This window comes from Oncorhynchus nerka, linkage group LG19 (genome assembly GCF_034236695.1).
Source record: "Oncorhynchus nerka isolate Pitt River linkage group LG19, Oner_Uvic_2.0, whole genome shotgun sequence".
Classification (NCBI taxonomy): domain Eukaryota; kingdom Metazoa; phylum Chordata; class Actinopteri; order Salmoniformes; family Salmonidae; genus Oncorhynchus; species Oncorhynchus nerka.
The window spans coordinates 47,905,368-47,924,712 of NC_088414.1; the positions used below are offsets into that span (position 1 = coordinate 47,905,368).

The 19,345-nt window shown below is 41.4% G+C and overlaps 2 protein-coding genes across 2 annotated transcripts in view; one reads left to right on the forward strand and one right to left on the reverse strand.

Annotated features, from left to right (window-relative positions):
* proser1 (proline and serine rich 1) overlaps window positions 1-7,286 on the reverse strand; it is a 66,178-nt gene extending 58,892 nt beyond the window's left edge. The window contains 4 exon segments of the mRNA XM_065004996.1: window positions 2,470-2,564; window positions 4,869-4,937; window positions 5,694-5,759; window positions 6,734-7,286. Of these exon segments, the coding sequence (XP_064861068.1) occupies window positions 2,470-2,564; window positions 4,869-4,937; window positions 5,694-5,759; window positions 6,734-6,778 (275 nt within the window). The 5' untranslated portion in view covers window positions 6,779-7,286.
* Window positions 7,287-7,499: 213 nt separating this feature from the next.
* The window catches only part of vps36 (vacuolar protein sorting 36 homolog), a 70,259-nt gene continuing 58,413 nt past the window's right edge, over window positions 7,500-19,345 (forward strand). The window contains exons 1-7 of the mRNA XM_065004997.1: window positions 7,500-7,701; window positions 8,010-8,078; window positions 8,249-8,319; window positions 8,832-8,946; window positions 11,622-11,711; window positions 16,219-16,305; window positions 19,163-19,195. Of these exons, the coding sequence (XP_064861069.1) occupies window positions 7,606-7,701; window positions 8,010-8,078; window positions 8,249-8,319; window positions 8,832-8,946; window positions 11,622-11,711; window positions 16,219-16,305; window positions 19,163-19,195 (561 nt within the window). The 5' untranslated portion in view covers window positions 7,500-7,605. The remainder of the gene's footprint in view (window positions 7,702-8,009; window positions 8,079-8,248; window positions 8,320-8,831; window positions 8,947-11,621; window positions 11,712-16,218; window positions 16,306-19,162; window positions 19,196-19,345) is intronic.

Genomic DNA, 19,345 nt, shown 5'->3' on the forward strand with positions numbered 1-19,345 from the left:
TTACCATAATCTAACTGTTAATATGAATTACCATAATCTAACTGTTCATATGAATTACCATAATCTAACTGTTCATATGAATTACCATAATCTAACTGTCCTGTTAATATGAATTACCATAATCTAACTGTTCATATGAATTACCATAATCTAACTGTTAATATGAATTACCATAATCTAACTGTTAATATGAATTACCATAATCTAACTGTTAATATGAATTACCATAATCTAACTGTAAATATGAATTACCATAATCTAACTGTTAATATGAATTACCATAATCTAACTGTTAATATGAATTACCATAATCTAACTGTCCTGTTAATATGAATGACCATAATCTAACTGTTAATATGAATTACCATAATCTAACTGTCCTGTTAATATGAATGACCATAATCTAACTGTTCATATGAATTACCATAATCTAACTGTCCTGTAAATATGAATTACCATAATCTAACTGTTAATATGAATTACCATAATCTAACTGTTAATATGAATTACCATAATCTAACTGTCCTGTTAATATGAATTACCATAATCTAACTGTTAATATGAATTACCATAATCTAACTGTCCTGTTAATATGAATTACCATAATCTAACTGTCCTGTTAATATGAATTACCATAATCTAACTGTTAATATGAATGACCATAATCTAACTGTTAATATGAATTACCATAATCTAACTGTTAATATGAATTACCATAATCTAACAGTCCTGTAAATATGAATTACCATAATCTAACTGTCCTGTAAATATGAATTACCATAATCTAACTGTTAATATGAATTACCATAATCTAACTGTCCTGTAAATATGAATTACCATAATCTAACTGTTAATATGAATTACCCTAATCTAACAGTTCTGTTAATATGAATTACCATAATCTAACTGTCCTGTAAATATGAATTACCATAATCTAACTGTCCTGTAAATATGAATTACCATAATCTAACTGTCCTGTTAATATGAATTACCATAATCTAACTGTTAATATGAATTACCATAATCTAACTGTTCTGTTAATATGAATGACCATAATCTAACTGTTAATATGAATTACCATAATCTAACTGTTCATATGAATTACCATAATCTAACTGTTCATATGAATTACCATAATCTAACAGTTCTGTTAATATGAATTACCATAATCTAACTGTCCTGTTCATATGAATTACCATAATCTAACAGTTCTGTTAATATGAATTACCATAATCTAACTGTCCTGTTAATATGAATTACCAGAATCTAACTGTTCTGTTAATATGAATGACCATAATCTAACTGTCCTGTTAATATGAATTACCATAATCTAACTGTCCTGTAAATATGAATTACCATAATCTAACTGTTAATATGAATTACCATAATCTAACTGTTAATATGAATGACCATAATCTAACTGTTAATATGAATTACCCTAATCTAACAGTTCTGTTAATATGAATGACCATAATCTAACTGTTAATATGAATTACCCTAATCTAACAGTTCTGTTAATATGAATTACCCTAATCTAACAGTTCTGTTAATATGAATTACCCTAATCTAACAGTTCTGTTAATATGAATTACCCTAATCTAACAGTTCTGTTAATATGAATGACCATAATCTAACTGTTAATATGAATTACCATAATCGAACTGTTCTGTTCATATGAATTACCTTAATCTAACTGTTCTGTTAATATGAATTAACATAATGTAAAATGTGATTTCGGTCATTCTGAGCACCGTGGGTGGACGCCCTAATCAGGTTAGTGGGTGGACGCCCTAATCAGGTTAGTGGGTGGACGCCTAATCAGGTTAGTGGGTGGACTCCTAATCAGGTTAGTGGGTGGACTCCTAATCAGGTTAGTGGGTGGACTTAACCCTAATCAGGTTAGTGGGTGGACTCCTAATCAGGTTAGTGGGTGGACTCCCTAATCAGGTTAGTGGGTGGACTCCCTATTCAGGTTAGTGGGTGGACTCCCTAATCAGGTTAGTGGGTGGACGCCCTAATCAGGTTAGTGGGTGGACTCCCTAATCAAATCAGGTTAGGGGTGGACGCCCTAATCAGGTTAGTGGGTGGACGCCCTAATCAGGTTAGTGGGTGGACTCCCTAATCAGGTTAGTGGGTGGACTCCCTAATCAGGTTAGTGGGTGGACTCCCTAATCAGGTTAGTGGGTGGACTCCCTAATCAGGTTAGTGGGTGGACGCCCTAATCAGGTTAGTGGGTGGACTCCCTAATCAGGTTAGTGGGTGGACTCCCTAATCAGGTTAGTGGGTGGACGCCCTAATCAGGTTAGTGGGTGGACGCCCTAATCAGGTTACACACCCAATGCATATGGTTCCGGTAAATGTCTAAAATGTCTGGCATCACATTTTCCAAAAGGAAACTCTGTTGTGTGTGTGTGTGTGTGTGTGTGTGTGTGTGTGTGTGGGGTGGGGTTGTAAAGTAGAGTTACTCACAGAGCTATGAGTTCCAGAACCACCAGTCGGTCCTTAGAGAAGGTAAAACAGTTGAGGATGTTGGCCACTTTGGTAGTGGGGATGGCAACCATTTTCTGGAAGAAACACACAAAGAGTCAAAGTTTAATCAAAACATGCAGGCCAGTATTTAGCTAAATATCCACATAGTCACAAAAAGGGTGGGGATAGTAGTGATCTCAGTAATTATCTACCCATTTTCAGACCGCCTTTTCATGCCCAGAATTACATTTTAAAAAGCAGCATGTCCACTGTTTATATCTGCCATGTGCTGTTGCAACGTTCTGATTGGTCAAGAGAGTCAAGCAGCATGTCCACTGTTTATATCTGCCATGTGCTGTTGCAACGTTCTGATTGGTCAAGAGAGTCAAGCATTTTATTATTATTTAAAAAACGTTTTTTCTTTCTTTCTTTTTTGTGACTATGTGGATATCCCCCCCCAAAAATTCAGGATGTCACATGTCTATCTCTAGTTTAGAGATCTTTGTTGCTTGTGTGTAGAAGTAGAGGAATTGACACTCTGCCATAGTGCTCAGGTTTAGAGGATGACTGACAGTCTGCCATAGTGAACAGGTTTAAAACCGTGCCCATCCCAACTCTAAACAGAATATCCAACGACTGAGAACCTTCTAAGAAATGTATTTATTAGGGCTGTCCCCAAATAAAAATGATGTCACATGTCTATCTCTAGTTTAGAGATCTTTGTTGCTTGTGTGTAGAAAATCGACTGTTCTTTCGATTAATCGATTGGTGAACATTTTAAAACGTGTATTTTTCCATTTATAGACACACCCTAAGTCAACTATATTTATTTTATCTTTAGGCAAGTCAGTTAAGAACAAATTCTTATTTTCAATGATGGCCTAGGAACAGTGGGTTAACTGTCTGTTCAGGGGCAGAACGACAGATGTGTACCATGTCAGCTCGGGGGTTTGAACTTGCAACCTTTCGGTTACTAGTCCAACGCTCTAACCACTAGGCTACCCTGCCGCCCCGATAGGCATTGAGCTCGTCTGATGCTTTAAGCTTACGATTTGATGAGATAGGACAAATGCCTCAAGAAGGCGCCAACTATTCTCCTCCAGCTGCTGACGGCTTTCGCAGAATGCCAATTTATCTTACCATTTCTACCAATCTGTATGTGAGTTATGGTTTCCATATGCACATTTTCGTGAGAAACAGTTTCATTTAATTTCTAATAAATGTCTTCGTGTCTCAAAATCATTGTCCTGTTTATCAAAATTCTATCCAAATCTAAATGGAAATGATACAAACCTAAAAAGAAAGTTTGATTGTCAATTATGTAAAAATAGCCGACATGAAGCCAACAAATAAAAACATTGCAGCCCGCAGGTAGAAAATATCCTGATAAAATTAAATCTCCTATAAATCACATCGGCTACACATGGCCTGTCTGCAACCAACTTGAAACATTGTACCATTTAATTGTATAATTTATATAATAATTTATAATTGTATAATTTATATAATAATTTATAATAATAATTTATAATAATAATTTATATAATAATTTATAATAATCATTTTGTTCAGAGCTTTAGGAAAGTATTCAGACCCCTTGACCTTTTCCACATTTTGTTACGTTACAGCCGTACTCTAAAATGGATGAAATAGTTTTTTTCCCCCTCATCAATCTACACAATACCCTAATGAAAAAGCAAAAACAGGTTTTTAGACATTTTTGCAAGTGTATATATTAATTTTTATTTAAAAAATTAAAAAACTGAAAATTCAGTTTAGTATTCAGACCCTTTACTCAGTACTTTGTTGAAGCTCCTTTGGCAGCGATTACAGCCTCTAGTCTTCTTGGGAATGATGCTACAAGCTTGGCACATCTGTATTTGGGGAGTTTCTCCCATTCTTCTCTGCAGAGATTCTCATGCTCTGTTAGGTTGGATGGGGAGCATCGCTGCACAGCTATTTTCAGGACTCTCCAGAGACGTTGCTCAGTTCGGCCATCTCTAGGAAGAGTCTTGGTGGTTCCAAACTACTTCCATTTAAGAATGATGGAGGCCACTGTGTTCTTGGGGACCTTCAATGCTGCAGAAATGTTTTGGTACCCTTCCTCAGATCTGTGCCTTGACACAATCCTGTCTCAGAGCACTACAGACAATTCCTTCAACCTCATAGCTGCTTTTTGCAAAAATGCATTAAAAACCTGTTTTCGCTTTCTCACTGTGGGGTATTGTGTGTAGATTGATGAGGAAAATGTTTTATTTAATCCATTTAGAATAAGGCTGTAACGTAACAAAATGTGAAAAAGGTCAAGGGGTCTGAATACTTTCCGAATGCACCGTCTATCTACTGTTTACACAGTAAAACACAAAACATTATCAGAGTTGGCTGTTGTTGTCACTCACATGTTGAAGAGCTTTGACAGCTTTGATCTGAGGATCTGCCCAGGAGAAGTACTTCAGCATGTCCATTACCTGGAGGGAGAGGGGAGGTTAGCAAGTCTATTACCTGGAGGGAGAGGGGGTTAGCAAGTCTATTACCTGGAGGGAGAGGGGGTTAGCATGTCTATTACCTGGAGGGAGAGGGGGGAGGGGGTTAGCATGTCTATTACCTGGAGGGAGAGGGGGGTTAGCATGTCTATTACCTGGAGGGAGAGGGGGTTAGCAAGTCTATTACCTGGAGGGAGAGGGGGGTTAGCATGTCTATTACCTGGAGGGAGAGGGGGTTAGCATGTCTATTACCTGGAGGGAGGGGGGGGGGGGTTAGCATGTCTATTACCTGGAGGGAGAGGGGGGTTAGCATGTCTATTACCTGGAGGGAGAGGGGGGGTTAGCATGTCTATTACCTGGAGGGAGAGGGGGGTTAGCAAGTCTATTACCTGGAGGGGAGAGGGGGGTTAGCATGTCTATTACCTGGAGGGAGAGGGGGAGGGGGTTAGCATGTCTATTACCTGCAGGGAGAGGGGGTTAGCATGTCTATTACCTGGAGGGAGAGGGGGGTTAGCATGTCTATTACCTGGAGGGAGAGGGGGGTTAGCATGTCTATTACCTGGAGGGAGAGGGGGGTTAGCATGTCTATTACCTGGAGGGAGAGAGGGGGGTTAGCAAGTCTATTACCTGGAGGGAGAGGGGGGGGGGGTTAGCATGTCTCTGTAACTGGCTGTCATTCATCAACCTTCTCTGTTTGCTAGCTGTCATTCATCAACCTTCTCTGTTTGCTAGCTACTGTACCTGCTCGCTGGAGAAGTACCCGTGCACCTGCTCTATCGCCTTAATCCGCTGATCTGTTAGCACGCACTGCAGAGAGAGAAGAAGCCCAGTAAAAACCATTGGAAATGACTCCTAGTGTACATAAATCAGTCAGTGGTGTGGATAACGTCTGCTATGCTCTCCATAGCCAGGTAGCTGAGCCGTGAACCAGAATCTGGGTTTACAGGTGTTGAATATGACAATTCATATTCAGTCAGTCAACTTGCCATTTACCAGCTTTTCAAGCGTAATAATGTCAAAATACGTTCGGTACTTAACAAAGAATGGCGTTTCTATCATCATTATGTACCAAAAAAATGTCTAAATAAAAAGTGTCATGTAACCGGACAAAATGCCAGGAAAGAATTGAAGTATTGTTTTGAGCAAGTGTTCATGACCAAATCATTTTCTGTACCTCCAATAAAAATCACTCATTACTGTCACGCACGTTGGTTGGCTGATCCAGCAGCAGGAAAGGCCATTGATTTGACCACCTACAACAGTGTATGTATGAACTTCCAATCTGTCGTTTCACCCGCGGTTCATAGAATGCAATAATATTTCATGTAACTAGATTAAGTAGACAATATAGGGCACGTTTTTACAGCGTTTTGTATATTTCTAGATAGGCTAGGCTTTATTTACTGTATTTTAATTCCACGACTATTGCAGGAGGTGCAGAATAGGTGAAATATGGCGCGTGATCACTTGGTCAAAAATAATACCTTTCAGACCTGGCATTTATTGATTTTTTTACACCTTTTTTGGTAGTACGTAATTAATTTACATAAGTAAAGACTGCAGTTGCTCATCGAAAAATTATTTGGTAAGTACCTAACGTATTTTAACGGTATCAAGCTTGAAAATGACAAGTTGAATGGCTGCTTCCTCGGATTAAAGTATAATTGCCATATTCAGTCTCGTGTAAAGTCGTGTAAACCCAGATTCTCATTCAGCTGACAATGTCGTTTAGGTGTTAAAGAATTTTTATTAGCCACTTGGGTTAACTGAACCAAACTTACCTTCCTGATTTCGTCTAAGACGATGTCGAATGATTTCTTATCCATGTTTGATCGGATAACACGATCTCGGATTCTCAGTGTTAATAACTCCTTGATTAAATAGCCACCTGGCTGTCTAGCTCGAGTCAGTGGACTAACGTTACAGTACAATCAATATCACTGACATAATCTAAAAACGGACAAACTACTGGTAGCTTACTATTAAAATAGAGCTATACACTTCGTAATGTGACTTTAAGACAAAGTATATTCACAAACGGCACAGTATTTACGACGTTTTCTTTGTTGTCCTCGTTTAAAATCTATTGCTAGCTAGTTAGCTAGCAAGAAAGTGCTGTGTTAAACTGGCTACTTGACAGCTTGGCTAATGTTAGCTTAACTCTGCAGTTTGTTAGCCCAGAGCAGAAAGGGTCAAATTACTCTATGGAAAAATGAATATCTCAATTAATTTTATCCTTACTGAAGCGTTTCACAACGTCTATCGTATGTACATATAGTTTATCGACATATTTTGAACTGTACATAACAACCACAATAAACTAAGCCGCTAACACCTCTGCGACAACTTCCTTTGTTAGGACCCCATTCAAAAACATGAGTTAAAAGATCACTTTCTCAGAACAAATATTTTTTGTTTGAAGTGGAACTATATATTAAACACAAATTATGATACGACCATTGTATTCTCATATTTTATTTAGGCAGATACTGTGAAATAATAGATTTATTGATCATATTTTCAATCAGGCCGCGGGGCGCAAACAGGCACATTTTTGGACACCCTTGAGGAAGTAGACACGGACATGTCGTCGGATCTGTGAGAAGTTGGCAAATATTTATTTATACTTGTATTTTGTGTTGATTCAAGTAAAATGGACAGATTCACATGGTCAAATGGTCTTCTGGAAATGAATGAAACATTGGTGATTCAACAACGAGGTGTCAAACTTTATGACGGAGAAGACAAGGTATGATGTTAACAAGCTCTCATTGCCAGGCAAGGAAAACAGCTAGTTAGCTAAGTCGGTAACGTTACATTGTTAGCTAGCCATCTAGCTAAATGTGTTCTTTGAAATAGTGGAATAAATCTAGTCAACTAGCTAATCGGAAATAAAATAACGTCACTGGTTGGTTGCATGGGCGTGTTTTTGCCTTGACAAACACGTTTACGAGGTCATTGTTGATGTTTACAACAGTGCTGTCGGACCAAATACATATTTCTGCCTGCCCCAATCTGACCGTTTGTTGTCCCTCTCTTGCTCTGTCTTTCCACCAGGCCAAGTTGGATGTTGGAATTGCTCTGCTGAGTACTCACCAGTTAATATGGAGGGACCTGAAGAATAATGTACAGTGACACTTCATAAAAATGCACAGCTTTATCTGCATATTAGCTAGTGTGACCTTTTCCATGTTCCTGATATGATGGTGTCTAGTATTTACTCTCCTAACGTGTGTATGTGTATGTGTATGTGTGTGTGTGTGTGTGTGTGTGTGTGTGTGTGTGTGTGTGTGTAGGAATGCTGCATAGCCATACCCCTTTCTCAGATCATCTACTTTGAGGAACAAGCTGCGGGTATCGGAAAGAGGTGACTCCTAATTAAACCATGTAGCCTATTGAAACAATACCCACCACTTTGTAGCAGGACAACTCACATGTCACATATATGTACACGTGACTACTATAAGTCGCTTGGATAAAACAGAACCCCTCTCTCATGGCTATGCTTTCATCATAGATCTATGACAGAACACCCTCTCTCTCTTGACTATGCTTTCATCATTGATCTATGACAGAACACCCCCCTATGCTTTCATCTTGACTATGCTTTCATCATTGATCTATGACAGAACACTATGCCATCCTATGACAGAACACCCCCTCTCTTGACTATGCTTTCATCATTGATCTATGACAGAACACCCCCTCTCTCTTGACTATGCTTTCATCATTGATCTATGACAGAACACCCCCTCTCTCTTGACTATGCTTTCATCATTGATCTATGACAGAACACCCCCTCTCTCTTGACTATGCTTTCATCATTGACCTATAACAGAACCCCCCTCTCTCTCTCTCTCTCTGTATCTGACGCTACAGTGCCAAGATAGTGGTCCACCTGCACGCTTCCCCGGCCAATAAGGAGCCAGGACCCTACCAGCAGAGCAAGTTCTCCTACTTCAAACTGTCCTTCAAAGAGCATGGACAGATAGAGGTAGTAGTCATTTAATATTGTTATTACTATTATAGTAATATTGTTATTACTATTATAGTAATATTGTTATTATAGTATCATTAGTATTATAGTAGTATTATTATTTTTATTAGTATTATTATTATTATTATTACTATTATAGAAATATAATATTACTAGTGTAGTATTATTACCGGTATTACTACTATAGTATTATTACCGGTATTACTACTATAGTATTATTACCGGTATTACTACTATAGTATTATTACCGGTATTACTACTATAGTATTATTACCGGTATTACTACTATAGTATTATTACCGGTATTACTACTATAGTATTATCATTATTACTAGTAGTATTATTATTATTACTATTATAGAAATATAATATTACTGGTATAGTATTATTACTACTATAGTATTATTGGCGGTATTACTATTATAGTATTATTACCGGTATTACTACTATAGTATTATCATTATTAGTAGTAGTATTATTATTATTATTACTATTATAGAAATATAATATTACTGGTATAGTATTATTACTACTATAGTATTATTGGCGGTATTACTATTATAGTATTATTACCGGTATTACTACTATAGTATTATCATTATTAGTAGTAGTATTATTATTATTATTACTATTATAGAAATATAATATTACTGGTATAGTATTATTACTACTATAGTATTATTGGCGGTATTACTACTATAGTAGTATTATTAATACTGTTGTAGTATTATTGGTATTACTTATTATTATTATTATTATTACTACTATTACAGTATTATTATTGTTATTATAGTATTCTTATTATTACCATTGTAGTATTATTATGTTATAGTGTTATTTACCAGTATAGTGTTATTTACCAGTATAGTGTTATTTACCAGTATAGTGTTATTTACCAGTATAGTGTTATTTACCAGTATAGTGTTATTTACCAGTATAGTGTTATTTACCAGTATAGTGTTATTTACCAGTATAGTGTTATTTACCAGTATAGTGTTATTGTTATTATTTATATTTTAGTATTATTACTTCTGTAAATATGTAATGAGAGTAGTAACATTGGATACTGCCTAGTGACACTATAGTATAACATTGGATACTGGCTAGTGACACTATTATAGTACCATTGGATACTGCCTAGTGACACTATGAGAGTAGTAACATTGGATACTGCCTAGTGACACTATGAGAGTAGTAACATTGGATACTGGCTAGTGACACTATGAGAGTAGTAACATTATTGCCTAGTGACACTATTATAGTAACATTGGATAATAGTGACACTGGTATAGTAACATTGGATTACTGGCTAGTGACACTATGAGAGTAGTAACATTGGATACTGCCTAGTGACACTATGAGAGTAGTAACATTGGATACTGGCTAGTGACACTATGAGAGTAGTACCATTGGATACTGCCTAGTGACACTATGAGAGTAGTACCATTGGATACTGGCTAGTGACACTATGAGAGTAGTAATATTATTAGTTGAGAGTAGTACCATTGGATACTGCCTAGTGACACTATGAGAGTAGTACCATTGATACTGCCTAGTGACACTATGAGAGTAGTACCATTGGATACTGCCTAGTGACAATATGAGAGTAGTAATATTGGATACTGCCTAGTGACACTATGAGAGTAGTAATATTGGATACTGGCTAGTGACACTGTAAATATTTTATGAGAGTAGTAATATTGGATACTGCCTCGTGACTCTGTAAATATTTTATGAGAGTAGTAATATTGGATACTGCCTAGTAAATATGTAATGAGAGTAGTACCATTGGATACTGGCTAGTGATACTGTAAATATGTAATGAGAGTAGTAACATTGGATACTGGCTAGTGACACTGTAAATATGTAATATTAGTAATATTATTTAGTGACACTATGAGTAGTATTGCCTAGTACATTGTACCATTGGATAGTGACACTACTGTAAATATGCCTAGTGACACTATGAGAGTAGTACCATTGGATACTGCCTAGTGACACTATGAGAGTAGTACCATTGGATACTGCCTAGTGACACTATGAGAGTAGTACCATTGGATACTGCCTAGTGACACTATGAGAGTAGTACCATTGGATACTGCCTAGTGACACTATGAGAGTAGTACCATTGGATACTGCCTAGTGACACTATGAGAGTAGTACCATTGGATACTGCCTAGTGACACTATGAGAGTAGTACCATTGGATACTGTAAATATGTAATGAGAGTAGTAACATTGGATACTTGCTAGTGACACTGTAGATATGTAATGAGAGTAGTAACATTGGATACTGGCTAGTGACACTGTAGATATGTGATTGGCCTTGTGTGGCTCAGTTGTTAATCGCGTGAACAGACTGTAACCGAAAGGTCACTGGTTCCAATCCCCGAGGTGAAAAAAAATCGGTCTGTTCCCTTGAGCGATGGGGACTTAACCCTAATTAATCCCTGTAAGTCTCTCTGGATAAGAGCATCTGCTGAATGACTGAAATGTGAAGGTACACGAATGGAAAATAGCATGGAATGAGCAGTGAGTGAAACTGTCGTCCGATACGTGCTGATTTAGAGCCAAAATGGCACCGTGTTTGTTTTTCTATACTGGGTCTGAGCCATCATGGTGTCTGTCTGTCTGTCTGTCTGTCTGTCTGTCTGTCTGTCTGTCTGCGGGTAGTTCTTCCGGAGGCTGACCGAGGAGTTGAGCCAGAAGAGATGGGAGAGTACGCCCATGTCACAACCCATCCCTACGGCAACCAACTCAAAGGTCAGAGGTCGTCATAGAACACACAATCTACTCTATTCCACTCTCCTCTGCTATACTCTACTTAACTTCCTAGTCTATTCTGTTATGGCCTTGTGTGGCTCTGTTGGTAAAGCACCTCTTATATTCTCATTTAATATCTGACTGAGATGCTAAGACTCCCAGGAATACAGTGGTACTGTTTCACCTAGGGATGTTAATTAACTAACCGTTAATCTCCCCAAAAATACATTTAACCGGCTACGCTTATCGGTCTATAGGGCAATTTGTATAATTTTGGGTGGGCTAGTCAATTGTCAGATTTGAAGAAATCTCGTCAGTCATTAAAACAACGGCGCAGTGTCTGGATCGACCAGAATTATTATTTTCTAAATGACAAAGGATAATGTCATAATGTTTATAGCGGGGAAGATTTGATGGTGGTGGGGGCCACAAAACATCTGAAAATGTTGCAGTTTTAAAGCCAGTTTGATGCAATTCTACACATTTTGCCATGGGGCGGAGAGAAATGTTTGCAGTTTTTAATATGATATCTGAGTGAGACTGACTAACAAAATCAATGAGGATCTCTGGACGCTATTTCGACCTTGATTACTAAGTTTAGTTAGCTGGTTACTAAGTTTAGTTAGCTGGTTACTAAGTTTAGTTAGCTGGTTACTACGTTTAGTTAGCTGGTTACTAAGTTAGCTGTCTAAAATGGAGCTGACAGGGAATAATTGAGTGACTGACGTACACTACAGACCAAAAGTATGTGGACACCTGCTCATCGAACATCTCATTCCAAAATCATGGCTATTTAATATTTACATTTTACATTTAAGTCATTTAGCAGACGCTCTTATCCAGAGCGACTTACAAATTGGTGCTTTCACCTTATGACATCCAGTGGAACAGCCACTTTACAATAGTGCATCTAGGTCTTTTAAGGGGGGAGAGAAGGATTACTTTATCCTATCCTAGGTATTCCTTAAAGAGGTGGGGTTTCAGGTGTCTCCGGAAGGTGGTGATTGACTCCGCTGTCCTGGCGTCGTGAGGGAGTTTGTTCCACCATTGGGGGCCAGAGCAGCGAACAGTTTTGACTGGGCTGAGCGGGAACTGTACTTCCTCAGTGGTAGGGAGGCGAGCAGGCCAGAGGTGGATGAACGCAGTGCCCTTGTTTGGGTGTAGGGCCTGATCAGAGCCTGGAGGTACTGAGGTGCCGTTCCCCTCACAGCTCCGTAGGCAAGCACCATGGTCTTGTAGCGGATGCGAGCTTCAACTGGAAGCCAGTGGAGAGAGCGGAGGAGCGGGGTGACGTGAGAGAACTTGGGAAGGTTGAACACCAGACGGGCTGCGGCGTTCTGGATGAGTTGTAGGGGTTTAATGGCACAGGCAGGGAGCCCAGCCAACCAGGAGTTGCAGTAATCCAGACGGGAGATGACAAGTGCCTGGATTAGGACCTGCGCCGCTTCCTGTGTGAGGCAGGGTCGTACTCTGCGGATGTTGTAGAGCATGAACCTACAGGAACGGGCCACCGCCTTGATGTTATTTGAGAACGACAGGGTGTTGTCCAGGATCATGCCAAGGTTCTTAGCGCTCTGGGACGAGGACGCAATGGAGTTGTCAACCGTGATGGCGAGATCATGGAACGGGCAGTCCTTCCCCGGGAGGAAGAGCAGCTCCGTCTTGCCGAGGTTCAGCTTGAGGTGATGATCCGTCATCCACACTGATATGTCTGCCAGACATGCAGAGATGCGATTCGCCACCTGGTCGTCAGAAGGGGGAAAGGAGAAGATTAATTGTGTGTCGTCTGCATAGCAATGATAGGAGAGACCATGTGAGGTTATGACAGAGCCAAGTGACTTGGTGTATAGCGAGAATAGGAGAGGGCCTAGAACAGAGCCCTGGGGGACACCAGTGGTGAGAGCACGTGGTGAGGAGACGGATTCTCGCCACGCCACCTGGTAGGAGCGACCTGTCAGGTAGGACGCAATCCAAGCGTGGGCCGCGCCGGAGATGCCCAACTCGGGAGAGGGTGGAGAGGAGGATCTGATGGTTCACAGTATCGAAGGCAGCCGATAGGTCTAGAAGGATGAGAGCAGAGGAGAGAGAGTTAGCTTTAGCATTGCGGAGCGCCTCCGTGATACAGAGAAGAGCAGTCTCAGTTGAAGGACTAGTCTTGAAACCTGACTGATTTGGATCAAGAAGGTCATTCTGAGAGAGATAGCGGGAGAGCTGGCCAAGGACGGCACGTTCAAGAGTTTTGGAGAGAAAAGAAAGAAGGGATACTGGTCTGTAGTTGTTGACATCGGAGGGATCGAGTGTAGGTTTTTTCAGAAGGGGTGCAACTCTCGCTCTCTTGAAGACAGGAGGGACGTAGCCAGCGGTCAGGGATGAGTTGATGAGCGAGGTGAGGTAAGGGAGAAGGTCACCGGAGATGGTCTGGAGAAGAGAGGAGGGGATAGGGTCAAGCGGGCAGGTTGTTGGGCGGCCGGCCGTCACAAGACGCGAGATGTCATCTGGAGAGAGAGGGAGAAAGAGGTCAGAGCACAGGGTAGGGCAGTGTGAGCAGAACCAGCGGTGTCGTTTGACTTAGCAAACGAGGATCGGATGTCGTCGACCTTCTTTTCAAAATGGTTGACGAAGTCATCTGCAGAGAGGGAGGAGGGGGGGAGGGGGAGGAGGATTCAAGAGGGAGGAGAAGGTGGCAAAGAGCTTCCTAGGGTTAGAGGCAGATGCTTGGAATTTAGAGTGGTAGAAAGTGGCTTTAGCAGCAGAGACAGAGGAGGAAAATGTAGAGAGGAGGGAGTGAAAGGATGGAGTTGGTCCCCCCCTTCACTGCTATAACAGCCTCCACTCTTCTGGGAAGGCTTTCCACTAGATGTTGGAACATTGCTGCTATAACAGCCTCCACTCTTCTGGGAAGGCTTTCCACTAGATGTTGGAACATTGCTGCAATAACAGCCTCCACTCTTCTGGGAAGGCTTTCCACTAGGTGTTGGAACATTGCTGCTATAACAGCCTCCACTCTTCTGGGAAGGCTTTCCACTAGATGTTGGAACATTGCTGCTATAACAGCCTCCACTCTTCTGGGAAGGCTTTCCACTAGATGTTGGAACATTGCTGCAATAACAGCCTCCACTCTTCTGGGAAGGCTTTCCCCTAGATGTTGGAACATTTCTGCAGGGACTTGCTTCTATTCAGCCACATGAGCATTAGTGAGGTCGGGCACTGAATTTGGGCGATTAGTCCTCACTCACTGTCGGCGGTCCAATTCATCCCAAAGGTGTTTGATGGGGTTGAGGTCAGGGCTCTGTGCAGGCCAGTCAAGTTCTTCCACACCGATCTCGACAAACCATTTCTGTATGGACCTCATTTTGTGCACGGGGGCATTGTCATGCTGAAACAGGAAAGGACCTTCCCCAAAATGTTGCCATAAAGTTGGAAGCACAGAATCATCTAGAATGTCATTGTGTGTTGTAGCATTTAGATTTCCCTTCCCTGGAACTAAGGGACCTGAACCATTAAAAACATCCCCAGAACATTATTCCTCCTCCACCAAACTTTACAGTTGGCACTACGTATTGGAGCAGGTAGCGTTCTCCTGGCATCCACCAAACCCAGACCATTATTCCTCCTCCACCAAACTTTACAGTTGGCACTATGCATTGGGGCAGGTAGTGTTCTCCTGGCATCCGCCAAACCCAGATTCATCTGTCAGACTGCCATATGGTGAAGCGTAATTCATCATGGCAGAGAACACGTTTTCCAGAGTCCAATGGCGGCAGGGCAGAGATTTGACGAACTGACTTGCTGGAAAGGTGGTGTCCTATGACGGTGCCACGTTGAAAGTCACTGAGCAGTAAGGCCCATTCTACTGACAATGTTTGTCTATGGAGATTGAATGGCTGTGTGCCCGGATTTTATACACCTGTCAGCAACAGGTGTGGCTGAAATAGCCGAATCCACTAATTTGAACCGGTGTCCACATACTTTTGTCTGTGTGTATATATTTATATATAAGGGAGTTAATGGATGATGTCGACTAGGAGTTAATATTTTTGACTGTTGCTTTATGGGCCCCTAGTTGTTAAAATATGGAGCAGGGACATGTGCTGTTGTTCCTAACCCCTTTCCTTCCTCTCACCTCCTACTGTTGCTTTGTGTGTGTTGTTTTGATCAGACCTCATCTCCCCCTGTGATTCTCCCCCTGTGATTCTCTCCCTGCGATTCTCTCTCTGTGATTCTCTCTCTGCGATTCTCTCTCTGTGATTCTCTCTCTGTGATTCTCTCTCTGTGATTCTCTCCCTGCGATTCTCTCTCTGTGATTCTCTCTCTGTGATTCTCTCCCTGCGATTCTCTCCCTGCGATTCTCTCTCTGTGATTCTCTCTCTGTGATTCTCTCCCTGCGATTCTCTCTCTGTGATTCTCTCTCTGTGATTCTCTCCCTGCGATTCTCTCTCTGCGATTCTCTCTCTGTGATTCTCTCTCTGTACGTGTAAATAACGTCTCCTCTCTGGTTGTCCTACAGACAGGAAGGACGCGAGCGGTGGGGATCGTCGGCATCGAGAGGAAGATAGAGGAGAGGAGGAAAGAGACAGAGAAAAACATCTCAGAGGTGAGAAAGGAAATAAGATGGAGAGAGACACAGGGTAGAGAGAGAGGATGAGAGACACAGGGTAGAGAGAGAGGATGAGAGACACAGGGTAGAGAGAGAGAGGATGAGAGACACAGGGTAGAGAGAGAGAGGATGAGAGACACAGGGTAGAGAGAGGAGGATGAGAGGCACAGGGTAGAGAGAAGAGGATGAGAGGCACAGGGTAGAAAGAGAGACAGACTGGGTAGAGAAAGTCGCTCTGGATAAGAGCGTCTGCTAAATGACTTAAATGTAAATGTAAATGTAGAGAGAGAGGATGAGATGGAGATGGAGAGACAGACTGGGTAGAGAGAGAGAAGTGAATGGAACAGATTCAGTGGGGACATTGTGTTTGGCTCTCAACGACCTCCTGTATTGCATTTTAGGAACATAGAAATAAAAACTGTTTCCGTGTTTGATTTGGTAAGAGGACGGAGTCCAACAAGAGGTTGGAGGCAGCTACAGAGGAGGGGGGATACTGGAATGGCTTTTAAAATAGGATACAGTGCATTCGGAAAGTATTCAGACCCCTTCACTTTTTCCACGTTGTTACGTTACAGCCTTACTCAAAAATTGATTTAATAAGTGTTTTTCCACATCAGTCTACACACAATACCCCATAATGACATCACAATACCCCATAATGACATCACAATACCCCATAATGACATCACAATACCTCATAATGACATCACAATACCCCATAATGAAAGAGTGAAAACAGGTTTTTATAAACAATTTGCAATTGGAAGAAGTTTGGAACCGCCAAGACTCTTCCTAAAGCTGGCCACCCGGCCAAACTGACCAATAGGGGGAGAAGGGCCTTGGTCAGGGAGGTGACCAAGAAGACTCTTCCTAAAGCTGGCCACCCGGCCAAACTGACCAATAGGGGGAGAAGGGCCTTAGTCAGGGAGGTGACCAAGTAGACTCTTCCTAAAGCTGGCCACCCGGCCAAACTGACCAATAGGGGGAGAAGGGCCTTGGTCAGGGAGGTGACCAAGAACCTGATGGTCACTCTGTCAGAGCTCCAGAGTTCCTCTGTGGAGATGGGAGAACCTTCCAGTAGGACAACCATCTCTGCAGTACTCCACCAATCAGGTCTTTATGGTAGTGGCCAGACGGAAGCCACTCCTCAGTAAAAGGCTCATGACAGCCCGCTTGGAGTTTGCAAAAAGGCACCTGCTCTGAAGAAACCAAGATTGAACTCTTTGGCCTCACGTCTGGAGGAAACCTGGCACCATCCCTACAGTGAAGCATGGTGGTGGCAGCATCATGCTGTGGGAATGTTTTTCAACGGCAGGGCCTGGGAGACTAGGCAGGATCGAGGGAAAGACGAACAGGGCAAAGTACAGAGAGATCCTTGATGAAACCTGCTGCAGAGCGTTCAGGACCTCAGACTGGGGGTGAAGGTTCACCTTCCAACAGGACAACGACCCTAAGCACACAGCCAAGACAAAACAGGAGTGGCTTTGGGACAAGTCTCTGAATGTCCTTGAGTGGCCCAGCCAGAACCCGGATGAACCCGATCAAACATCTCTGAGAGACCTGAAAATAGCCAGAACCCGGACTTTGCCGGATTTGACCCGATCCAACATCTCTACAGACTACAAACATCTCTGGACAGAGACCTGAAAATAGCTGACCCCGATCCAACATCTCAGACTACAAACAACGCTGGGGAAATAGCTGTACAGGCCGGACTTTGCGGATTTGGCCCCGATCCAACATCTCTACAGACTACAACGGACTTTGCCGGATTTGACCCCGATCCAACATCTCTACAGACTACAAACATCTCTGGACAGACCGACTTTTTGACCCCGATCCAAATAGCTGTACAGACCAAGCTGTTCGGACTTTGCCGGATTTGACCCCGATCCAACATCTCTACAGACTACAAACATCTCTGGACAGACCTGAAAATAGCTGTACAGCAACGCTTCGGACTTTGCCGGATTTGACCCCGATCCAACATCTCTACAGACTACAAACATCTCTGGAGAGACCTGAAAAAGCTGTACAGCAACGCTTCGGACTTTGCCGGATTTGACCCCGATCCAACATCTCTACAGACTACAAACATCTCTGGAGAGACCTGAAAAAAGCTGTACAGCAACGCTTCGGACTTTGCCGGATTTGACCCCGATCCAACATCTCTACAGACTACAAACATCTCTGGAGAGACCTGGAAATAGCTGTACAGCAACGCTTCGGACTTTGCTGGATTTGACCCCGATCCAACATCTCTACAGACTACAAACATCTCAGACTTTGCTACAACAACGAGATCTCTGACCCCGATCCAACATCTCTACAGACTACAAACATCTCTGGAGAGACCTGAAAAAGCTGTGCAGCGACATTCCAAACCAACCTGACAGAGTTTGAGAGGATCTGCAGAGAAGAATGGGAGAAACTCCCCAAATAAAGGTGTGTCAAGCTTATTGAGTCATACCCAAAAAAGACTTGAGGCTGTTATCACTGCCAACGGTGATTCAACAAAGTACTGAGGAAATGGTCTGAAAACTTATTTAAATGTGATATTTCAATATATAAATTATCAACATTTTATAACCTGTTTTTACTTTGTCATTATGTGGTATTGTGTGTAGTTTGAGGGCTAAAACTCCCCAATTTAAATCCATTTTAGAATAAGGCTTTAATGTAACAAAATGTGGAAAAAGGGTTTTGCTTAATCTGTTAATGTACTACTCTAATGCTTACATTAATTGTTGATTCTTTCTCTTTTTCTTTCTCTCTGTCTGTCTCCTGTCTGTCTCTTGTCTGTCTCTCTCTCTGTCTCTGTCTCTCTCTGTCTGTTTCTCATATTCCCCCTCAGGCCTTTGAGGACCTCAGTAAGCTGATGGTGAAGGTAAGAGCGTTTTATATATGTATGAACTAGCAATATTCCATGTGCAGGCCTCTAGCGCCGGGTCGACCCTGGTCTTAAGTGTTAACCTTCATTTTCCATTTGTGACGAATACATTTAGAAATATTACACACATTACACATTACTCACGAT